The sequence below is a fragment of the Penaeus chinensis genome, chromosome 3 (assembly GCF_019202785.1).
Source record: "Penaeus chinensis breed Huanghai No. 1 chromosome 3, ASM1920278v2, whole genome shotgun sequence".
Lineage (NCBI taxonomy): Eukaryota > Metazoa > Arthropoda > Malacostraca > Decapoda > Penaeidae > Penaeus > Penaeus chinensis.
The window spans coordinates 24,578,324-24,590,057 of NC_061821.1; the positions used below are offsets into that span (position 1 = coordinate 24,578,324).

General features: G+C 37.0%; 1 protein-coding gene across 3 annotated transcripts in view; it reads right to left on the reverse strand.

The window, feature by feature from the left end:
• Positions 1-11,734, reverse strand: part of LOC125042380 (mucin-21-like) — a 50,174-nt gene that overhangs the window by 33,177 nt on the left and 5,263 nt on the right. Inside the window, exons 2-11 of one of the 3 annotated variants that reach the window (XM_047637968.1) lie at positions 9,413-9,424; positions 9,123-9,229; positions 8,388-8,513; positions 7,495-7,594; positions 7,305-7,343; positions 7,065-7,091; positions 5,077-5,118; positions 3,992-4,039; positions 3,568-3,603; positions 824-856 (exon numbers count right to left, since the gene is read on the reverse strand). In XM_047637968.1, the coding sequence (XP_047493924.1) occupies positions 824-856; positions 3,568-3,603; positions 3,992-4,039; positions 5,077-5,118; positions 7,065-7,091; positions 7,305-7,343; positions 7,495-7,594; positions 8,388-8,513; positions 9,123-9,229; positions 9,413-9,424 (570 nt within the window). The remainder of the gene's footprint in view (positions 1-823; positions 857-3,567; positions 3,604-3,991; positions 4,040-5,076; positions 5,119-7,064; positions 7,092-7,304; positions 7,344-7,494; positions 7,595-8,387; positions 8,514-9,122; positions 9,230-9,412; positions 9,425-11,734) is intronic. The other 2 variants (XM_047637978.1, XM_047637987.1) reach the window with 2 other exon arrangements.

Genomic DNA, 11,734 nt, shown 5'->3' on the forward strand with positions numbered 1-11,734 from the left:
AAAAAAAAATCCCGAACAAGACAAAAAGTTCTGCTCAGTAAGGACAGACAGAAATACAATAATAAGACGAAAGAAGGAAAAGAAGGAGACACTGCTCAAACTTCATTACCTGTTTACCAACTTACGGAAACTAACTGTTACGGCTACTGATAGACTTACCATTAACTTGGAAATACTGAAACTGAAATCATACATTAAATATATTATAAAACATTAGAAGTATATGCAAATGGGACACATAAGATGAAATGTGAAACCTGGAAGCAAAGTCCTGATATGTAGATAAACAGTCATTAATTGGTGAAAGATTCGAAAAGAAGAGAACGTGATGTAAATTCGTTCATACAAGTGTAGAGAGTGTAAAGCATGTTCATAATTAGCTGCGTTGTTGGGTTCGATATTGATATTTTTTTAAAGAGTGTAAAAGGCTTGATGCAACGGTTACTGAAGTTCAAGAGAAGGCATGTAATAGTGTAACAAGAGTAATAGTGGCCTGCATGCATAATGTACAATATAGTACACTTATGCTATCATTTACTGGAGGATATATTGGTTAAAAGCGTCTGAAGATCTCGTCGTATATTTAAAAGCCAGGTGTGCAACTCGTGTATAGTCTGTCAGTGCAGTTATGTGCTCTACATTTGTCGCTAAAAGTGGAATTATATAGGTCCTCCTGCTGATCGATATTGTGTTTGTACTAGCATAGCGTGGGATTTCTAACAATAAAAGCAACAGACATACTTTGTGAGAAGCACTATTTACCACGCGTGTACATACTGATTTGGATACTCCTGACTCCCCAGCTTTCTTAAGTGGGTCTTACCAGTGTTGGTGGAGACCTGGGTCGTTCCTGCATCTGTAGTAGGTTATGTACAGGTTAATGTCGTAAACGATTGGTTTACATGGATGCATTATATGTATGTATAGAGTGTCTATATAAATTCAGGAAGAATCTTCACCTACTGTATATCAGTATGCAGTCAGAGTCAAAAGCCATATTAGAAAATTTAGCGAAAATATAAGCCAAAGTGTTAAAACGTCCAGTGCTTTCTCGCTTGGGTTTTGCATTACTTTACAAGCTACATTTAGCCTGCTTCCAGTTCGGAAATGTCCAGCTTCCTCTACGTAAGAAATTTACATTTAGTCGTCAGACAGAGCAGCAACCCAACTGTTGTATTTGGCTACATACTCCATATGATAACCATGAAATTTAGATGTTAGTTACAATCTGTTTTGTAATTGTGCAGTGTGTTGTGGAATGCGTAAGGCTAAGAGAATCAAATAAATAATTATAATACGGGGATATACCTATTTTCTCATTTGAACTATCTAAACATATGATATGAAATACAACCAAACTTACTCACAGTGCACAGTATTCCGATGTATACTAGGACTGTGAATTAATATGAAATACGGAAGATATTAGATTCAAGTCTGATTCAAGTTTTCCTTCTAGCAGTGAATAGTATCTCTAGGCAGTGAGACGGTGCAAAAATATGAATATGCATTTTCATGAAAACTACAATAGAATTATGATGAATATTCTTTCAAGCCAATTACATCTATCCCGTTGCGAAGTTATTCATTTTCATTCTGTGTATTTTTCTCTACTGAAATGATTTACAATATACCTACATTCAAAATTCAGTTTCGGAACACTGGTTTTTCCAGAAGCAAAGCTAATCATAGGTCGTCATTCGAAATACAAAGTCAAGTATTCGCTAGTGTTAAACTGAGTTCAAAAGCTGTTCACAGGCTGGGGTAGGGTATGTAGAGCTAGTCGAGAAAGTGTGTATAAAGTAATGGGAAGGAAGTGTTTTTTATGGTCTAATTCAATGCCAGGTTGAGTTATAAAGCGAGGCTTATGAAATTAAAGTGTGTAAGCAAAACGTATATTTCCATGTAGCTTTAACTGATAGGTTCGATTAAAGAGAAGTGTTATTCCCAGCGAATTAAGAAAATTAAGGGCAATTAAGTGGAAAGCTGTTGATAGGATTGCCAGTGTGACAAATAGTTTTATCATAGGAGTCTTACCCGAGTCTGCAGAAGGAACTGTAGTGGTCACTGCACCTGTGGTTGGTCAGATAGGAAAGAGACCAAGAAAGAAATAACTTGACACTGTATCTACATATCGGATTCGTGGTTGTATTGTTCTTCAGTGTGTGGATAGAACAGAGGTCGTCAGTGTTGAAGAACATTGTTTGTAAAAAGTCTATGCATGAGAAATAAGTGTAAGATCCACACACAAAAAAAAATGAAATGTACCCTTTCAATATCAATAACAATAACATGTATGAGAATAAGAATAAACAGACAGAAACACGCACACAACAACAACAACAACAACAAACACAAAGGCATTTATACACACATGCAATAAAATCACACTGTATTTATCCGATATTTATTGGTCTTGCGGATGTCAACTTCTTGCAACATTCTAAGAAAATATCTTAAAATATTGTATTGGAAACCATTAAATCGACACAATGAAAGTATCCAATTTTTTAAAAAAATCTTTGAATGACAATATCTTATACTATCTAAGCTACCTGTATTATAAAACTAACCATGATTATTTGATTGCATTTAGTAAGCACTGCTGCTTAATATCCACTGACAGAATGATGTCGTCTAGTATTCCTTTCCCAGCACAGACGTCGATCAGAAATCATGAGTGAAATTGGGAGAGCAACTCCGTATATTTATAGCCACACTGCCCTTCAGACCGCATAATCTTTAATCTTTACTAATTATTGTTTTTCTTCCAAAATTGCGTATCTAAATTTTCCATTCGTCAAGACAGAGTAACGTTTATATTTTCTCTTCCAACTCAACACTTTTTGCTGTAGTCCACAAATAAGAGTATTCCAAAAGAGTAGTTAGATATTAGAATTTTGCTTGATTTTGATTTTTACGGCTTGATAAAGACTGATTGACATGAGCAATTTACAATTAGAGAGACAGACAAGCCTTACCCAGCCGTAAAGGGCTTTACGGTATTAAGAATCAGTTATAAGACTCTGTACTTATATCACACACACACACACACACACACACACACACACACACACACACACACACACACACACACACACACACACACACACACACACACACACACACACACACAAATAAATATAAAACACATACAAATGTCTCTAGTACATGCATAGACATCAGCATGTAACTTTGCAGACAGCCATGGTATAAAGACAGCTTAATGAAGTGTGGAAAGTAAAGTACACGAAGAAACCGATATAAGTGTGAAGGGTGAAAGAGAGAACGTTTTAACGGCGCACAGTGTAATTTCAACAGCAAAAAAAAAAAAAAAAAAAAAAAAAAAAAAAAAAAAAAAAAAAAAAAAAAAAAAGGAGCTGGTCAAATAACCATTGTCTGAGAAACCAACAACATTTAAGCTTGACAGAGGCGTTTATAACAAGCTTTTGTTGAGCGTATATTACAAGGTGCAACGAGTCGAGATATCGTTAGAAGTGTAAAATATCTGTTTATCCAGAATGTGTTTTAATAAAGCCAACACTGGTTGCGTTAGGTGCCTCTTACCGGCATTGGCAGAGGCCTGAGTGGTTGTTCCTCCATCTGTGATAATGCAGATATGAATTAGTGTGTGTAATTAGGCCTAGGATTTAATTTATTTTTATAATTTGTGGATCTGAGTTACAAGCGCGACTCTGTAGGGAAGTAAGGCAGATTTCAAGTGTTGATGTAAGTGGTCAGCTGCTTGACTATTGTCCAATTGTCTATTTTAACATTACTCTTTTATTACTGATGGTATTAACCTCTTTAATAAAACATTTTGTCACCATTCATTTATTGCTAATATCACTATTATTTAAAATCCCATTAACCAAAAAAACACCAAAGTATTTAAAAAGTATATATATTCACGTTGGATGGGAGTGTTAGTGTGTATTCTAGTGTAAATATCCAGGGGCAGTTTTACATGTGTTTTACCCTCCTGTCTTACCGTTGGTTGTATCGGCATCTGTAGCTGTGCGTGTAGCTGTGCGTGTCCCTGTGATGAGTCAGATATTGATTACTTGATTAGGGTTTGTACAGTGAAAATGTATTTGGCTGTCATGTTGCAAGTGTTTCTTTATGTATATGGATTTAATTATTTAGGTTAAGTCTCAGGTTTAGAAATACTGTAAGTGAATTAGTACATGCCTTTAAGTGGCGTATTATTAAATATAGATTAATTATAAGTCAAACTAGTTAAGCGGTTTATTGTTAATGCTAGATTAAATTATAGATTATAAGTAAAAAGTTTATTGATTAGTTAATGCAGAAAAAAAACTAACAAATAAAAATAAAAAAGCTGAAATGCAATTAGCTGTGACGTAAAAAGCGTGTAGGCATTCAAATAAAACGTTAACGGTAATACATTCAAATTATTTAACGGGGAAAAAACGAAGAACGTGAACCGATGGTAACTGGTAATTCAATCATTTAATTTTCTTTATTATTATTATTGGTTTGTTGAATATTATTATTATTATTACTTTTATCATCATATTATCGTAATTATTATTATTATTATTATTGTTGTTATTCACATCATCATTACTATCATTGGTTTTATATATTTTACTATTTTGAATCTTCCCCATATCTATTCATTAATTATGGGGGGTTACTATATCACGCAACATGTATTTGAATTATTATTATATACGGAGCTGTTTTTCAGGTATAAACGTAATGACTTCGTATCTATTGCAATTTTTAGCGAACGGATAATCAATAATATATTTCCATAAATTATATAGCAGCATATTTAGAAGAACAAAGAGGCGTGTAGTGCAGCATCAGTTCTTTAAAAGACGTCGTCATATAAAGTGAACAAAACATAAGTCAAAGAAACATTCAAAGAAGGTCCTCTGTCTTTGAAAACAAATAAACTGACGTCGTATGCGATCGGTGTTGGGAAGAAGCTTTATTGGCAGAGAGAAAGGACAGGTTTATCGAGAGAAGGATGCTGGTGTTGGTGTCGGGATTCGAGGCGAGAGCGAGAGCATCACCGTGTTATCTCAGGCCTTTTGTGTATCTTACCGGAGTCGGTTCCAGTAGCCTGGGTGGTTGTGGCTCCATCTGCTGTTGGTCAAGTATAGGTTACTGACGAATATTGATAGTATTGAGAACTTTGCAGATATTTATTATATGTCTTTATGTTTTGTAGGATGTGTTTATTTGTGCAAGATAGGATAACACTCCAAGGTAAGGAAAATCGAAAAAGAGTCTGACTATGATTAAAGGTTGTATGTTGTTCATAGTTGGGATAGATAAACACAGAAATATAATAGAGAAGAAACAACAGCAAGATTTTAGTAAAAAATAAAAATAAAAATAATAATAATTGCACTGATGACAGATGTCTGGAAGCAAGTTACAGTCTCAGAAGGAATTGTTGATGACCAGGTGAATGGGAAGATATCACTCTAGCTCAGACGACTTTGCTAGTGCATTCAGCATTTGTGATATAGATGGTACTAACAGAGGCTAGTACAGCTGATACTTTGGCACAGGTGGTTGATACTCATGATTAAGCTACAGGTGTTTGTTGCTTTGCTGATATTGCTGGAGTTCAGGACCACAGACAATACAGCTGTATGATTACTGTAGTAATGAAGTATCAGCAACACTTACCGTTGGTGATTGGAGAAAGGTCTTCATCCGCATCGGAAAATGGCGAACCTGCACAGCGACTACATCTGCAGTAACACTTTTGCATATATCTGAACCTGAAACTCCTGTCCTAGTGTCTGAAGAGATCCCCATTTTCTCTAAGCACTGTGCGAAATACTTACAAATTTAAAATTCTTAACTATTTGTATACCTCTAAGGTCTTGGGATCATATGGCCAACCCTACCAGCTGACTCCCCTGAGCAATGGCACTCAGTGAATTCTGGCATCAGCTGTGGTCAAATTCCGGGTGGAAAAGCACTGGTCACCCGCCCACATTATCCCGTGACTACTGATATACCCTAAAAAATCACTTGGACACAGCCATTTTTTTCTTCTGTCCCAAGATAAAGTAGCTTTAGCGTAGATTTTAAAACGCATGTATATCGAAAAATGATCTCTCTGATGTCACAATCCCGTTCCACAATATACAAATTACATCCTAGTTTAGGGGAAACTAAGTCCCTTGACTTGAAAATCAGTTAAAAGCTCGAAGAACCAAACGGTTTACGGAACTCTGCAAAGCAAGGCCACGCAATCACTACACCCCATGCTAAACAAAGACAAACAGAAAAGATACGAAATACCACGACCCTCATTTCAAGTTAGGACTGCAATTCATTTAGACACGGACACATCGTACAAAATAACAAACCCTTAGGACCAGAGCAGGTAGCGTAGACGTTTTCATGCAACACTTCTCGAAAATATTGGTAGACACTCAGAAATCAATTTTGGTTCAGAACAATCCTATAAGGGATATTACTTCAATAGATACTTGTAATTAGAAGAGTCTCTTAGACAAATGTACAAAACTTACCTCAGAGACAATTCAAAGCACACTAATATAGTTTCCGCCCAAACTAATGAGTATTAGTGAGGCGAGTCGCCATGTAAATACAAGTTTAGTTGCATTTTTCTAGTATTATCATCATATCAGGTAAATTTGTAAATGCTGTAGAGAGTAGTGGTCGGGCTGGATACAGGTTTTCGAAGAGGGGTGTAAATTATAAGTTTGTTTTGTAAATGCTAAGCATAAGATTACTTTGCCTTGATAGTAAGAATAAATCAATATCAGGCTGGCATTTCTTGTATCAAAACAGGGACATAAATGGTGTCTGTAATGCACATGGAAGTGACATAGCTCACTGACGTTGGCTTGCAGTCGCAAGGTCACTCGCAGATAACTCATCTGTGTGAGAGTACCATCATCAGCTGCTGGGGACAAATGCGGCTCCGGAAGGGGCTGGTCACCCTACCGCATCATCCCGCGGCTCAGCACGAATGCTCCTTAAGGAAGGTCCTACTCTGTATTCAGCTTTGACACTTTACTGTAATACAAATGCTATTAACTTACCTCCGTTGGCTTGTGTATTGGTGTCCGCTGCAGAGGAGAAAGAAACTGGTTAGAAGACGTAATGAAGGTAAGAAAGAAATATATATATATACATATATATATATTTTTTTTTCTTTTTCAGAAAATAATAATAACAAATGTGGATGATTCCAATTGTAAACTAAAATATATAAAATAATTTCTGAACTACCAATGTAATGTTTTAAAGTTTATTATACCATCATATATTTACAAACTTACCAGCTTGAGTGGTGGTCTCGGTAGGGTCGACGGTCATACCTAAAGGCAAACAACAATGGTTTTAACTACTATAGCTTAAGTATAACATGTAAAGCATCTATATTTCAGCTTAACAAGTCACCCCCTTTTATCGGCTATATGGCCAACATAAACACATAACCAGCACTCGTTTTCTTCAACCACAACTCACCCTGGGTCGAAATGCTGTCGGCCTCCACCTGGTACCCGAAGGCGGTGCTGTTCTGGGTGACCGATTTCAGACCGTCCTCGACTGCTTTCTCGGCGGCAGTCTGGAACGGATGTTATACGAGGGGATTAAGGATGTCTCTTCTATTTATCCTATACATCTGCGTTAATGTCATGTTCACATATGTTGAAACACACGGGCGCGCTCACATCCACTCTCCATATATATATATATATATATATATATATATATATATATATATATACACGCACACGTATTAGTATATATATATATATATATATGTACAAATACATACATATATATATATACCTATATATACACATGTGAATGTGTGTATGTATTAATCCACTTGCTAATTCTACCAACAACCTTAAACAATGGACTAGAACATTGATAACACAACTTGGAAAAGTCAAAGGTCTCCTGGATTCCAAGAAAGGTCAGGGGAGGTTAAGGGGACGAAAAAAAGAAAAGAACAAAGAAAAGAGAAACAGATCAACTTGCACTAACCTACCGCGTTGGTCAAAGGGCGTCAGGATTCATGGGAAGGTCACAGGTCAAACAGAAGAGAACAAATTGAATATAGAAAGAAATATTTGAATGAAAAAGGTCAGTTTCCAATCACTTTTGGGATGAGTAATTAGAACATAACAAACCAAACATCATACTAAATAAACACATAGATAAATAAACATAACAAATAGAAAAAATAAAAATACAATAAGTGAACAAATAAACATAAACAAATAAATAAGAGAAAAATAAATATATAACGAAACATAAAACATTCAAATTTCATGAACCACCACCACCACCACCATTACCACCACCACCAACAACAACAACAAAAAATACGTCAGTTTCCCTTTCCATACAGCGTTCGTATCGGAGGAAAGTTCTACTGTGGCGTTGACGATGACAGATCCGCTGGAGAAAGAATCGATGATAATGTCAATCTCGCTCTCACTGATCGACATCTCGGTTGCCAAGCCCGTCTTGAGCTGCGGGAGGGAAACTGGTGCAGTGCTTTTGCGTGGATATGTTTTAGGTTATGAGTTTTCAGGTGCGTATAATTACATGTGGGAATTATTTATTGAGATAGAGAGGGGGTGGAAGGAGGAAGGAGGGAGGAGTAAAGGGAAGGAAGGAAAGAGAAAAAGAGAGAGAGAGAGAGAGAGAGAGAGAGAGAGAGAGAGAGAGAGAGAGAGAGAGAGAGAGAGAGAGAGAGAGAGAGAGAGAGAGAGAGAGAGAAAGGGAGGGAGAGGGAGGGAGAGGGAGGGAGAGAGAGAGAGAGAGAGAGAGCGAGAGAGCGAGAGAGAGAGAGAGAGAGAGAGAGAGAGAGAGAGAGAGAGAGAGAGAGAGAGAGAGAGAGAGAGAGAGAGAGAGAGAGAGAGAGAGAGAGGTTAATAGATTAAATATTAATAGAGAGACAACAAAAAGAAAAAGAAAGAAAGAGGAAGAGAGAGAAAGAAAAAAAAAAGAAAGAGGAGAGAGAAAAAGAAAGAAAGAAACAAAAAGAGAGAGAAAAAAGAAAGGGAAAGAAAGAGCAAGAGAGAGAGAGGAAAAAAAACACAAAAAAAAAAAACAAGGAGGGACGCCGCTTGACCTACTTTGGTCTGAAGGTCGGACTCGAGTTCCTTATAAGCCGGTCTGGTCTTCGTCTCCAGGTCTGCTGTGTACTCCACATCAGTTAATCGCATGGTAATTTTCACCCTGGCTGGAGTGGGGACGGCAGAGAAGGTCAGTATATCGGCAAGAAATGTGTCTGATTTCGTCTAATAATTCTGCATGTTATGATCTAAGGAATGTATTGATTTGATGTTACAAGTGGTTATATGCGGGGTATGATCATTTCAGTGTGAGATTATATCATTTCAAAGAGGTTGCGATATTTCCTTACCTGTGACATTTGCTGAGAAGGGAAAAATAGAATTAGTTAATATAATCCATATTTATTTATCATTTATCATACAGATGGTGAATGGTTATTTTATTAATGTACTGGCAATATGTACTTCTTTTATAAATTATACGAATAACTATTTTAACAGTTATTCAAAACCTCTAACGCTATATACTACTTAAAAAAATATATGAACAATTACATAAAACAGTTATGCAAAATTCACCATATCTAATCATTTACATATTTATTAATTTTGTGTATTATACTATTTTTTTTGTAGTTTCTCATCCTAAATGTGCTTACTAATATTTACATTTTTTTTACATTGTATTTTTCTACAGTGTATATAGTCCCGAGTTTTTGCTATCATGTCAACCATATTTATTCATGTAATTTCGTCGTTTGTTATCACGAATAAACACAGGCATTCTTGTACATACCTCTCTGCTTAACCACACGATCACATAAGCAAAAACATATATACGTGCACACACACACACACACACACACACACACACACACACACACACACACACACACACACACACACACACACTATAAGTATGTATAAATAGCTTCCACGTGGCGTACAGAAGCACGTATACGCGTGGCTTCACCGCAGGCGCCCCAACGTGCCCCACGCCCCCACCAGTACTTAAGGCTCAGGATGACCCAGGTCAGAGGGAGTCCTCTTCACAGAGTCCTGCCGACCGCTGCGGGTCAGGCTGGCTCCAGCCACGCGCCCCCCTTAGGGCAGACCAAGCACTAAGACTTAACAAGACTTGTATCCGTGTGAATATCTATGTTGCTTACGCTTCTCAATAAAAGAGGTAAAGCCAACCGTCCGTTTCACTACTCCTGCTAAACCATATATTTAAGGTGTCATTTAAATGCCCTTTACACACACACACATACAAAAACAAGAAACAGACACATACACACACAAAAACAAGAAAGACACACACACACACACAAAAAAAGAAACACATACACACACAAAAACAAGAAACACGGACACACACAGCCGAAGGTCGCTGTCATTGTGTTGTGGACAATGTGGACCCGCGATTTCTTTTTTTCCTTTTTTACTTGAAGCATTAAAGTATGAAATGAATATAAATCTGGCAGAACCAAAAGATTATACTTTGCATTTTAGCGTTGAAATATTCTGCCTGAGAATGCGTGTTACCTTGACATATTCTGAGTGAGGAAAATAGGTATATATTGCATACCTTCGTTACTCCTATAACATAGTTTTGAGAAAGGATGATATACATTTCAATCCTTCCCCCCCCCCCAAAAAAAAAATCCTAATTAGCATAAATTAATGACGCAGTTACTTGTGTACAAAAAGGAGACAAAACAAAATCCGATAAATAAGGAGGAAGGAAGCCAGTAAATCGTGATGTTTTCGTGACTGCCTCTCACTTTTTATCGTCTGATTAAGAGTATAGAGTAGACTCGAAAAGTCACGTGCTTTATTTCTTTCTGTTCTTATCATATTAACGATATTTCATTCCATGTCAAAACTGAGCTCGAGTGTCAAATGACAAGAAAGTTAAGCCAAAGACTAAGCCAAAACCGGCGCTCGAACGGAAACATATTTACATTCCCGGGCCCACACATTCACCTCTAGTCACTCATGGTACTGGTACAAGACAGCGACACCAAACACACACAGGTATAAGACCAAATAAATAATGTATTTTCAAACATTCTCAGTTTTTTCCGCCATGTATTTATGACAAAACGAACTTACATAGGATTATTTCGGACCCGCTGCTGACGTGAGTAGATTCATGTACCGTGAGAATGGCATTAAGTATGCAGATCTATTGAGCCGATACACATATATTTGCGGTCTCAAAATACGATTTACCCAAATCCTGAAAGGCATGCATTATAGAACACAAAGGCGCTTGTAATAATATTCACATAGAGACACGCATCATACACATACACAAAACAAAAGCACACGCAAACACACAGACAGAATAAACAGACAATCAGACAGACACATAGAGAGAGATAGACAGACAGGCACAATAAACACACAAACAAATCAAATTTCAGACACAGACAGGCTGGCACACACACACACACACACACACACACACACACACACATACACACACATGTAAACACAAATATAAGTATTCAACAGGGTCGTGGTACCAGTGTTGCCACCAACAGATTGGTTGCCAAGTTTGACTACGCTGTCATGTCATTGCTTTGGCCTCCACCCCCCCCCCCCTTTAAAATCTTACAATCAACTCATTTATCTTACAAAGCAGTTCACTTTGCACTTTGAACATA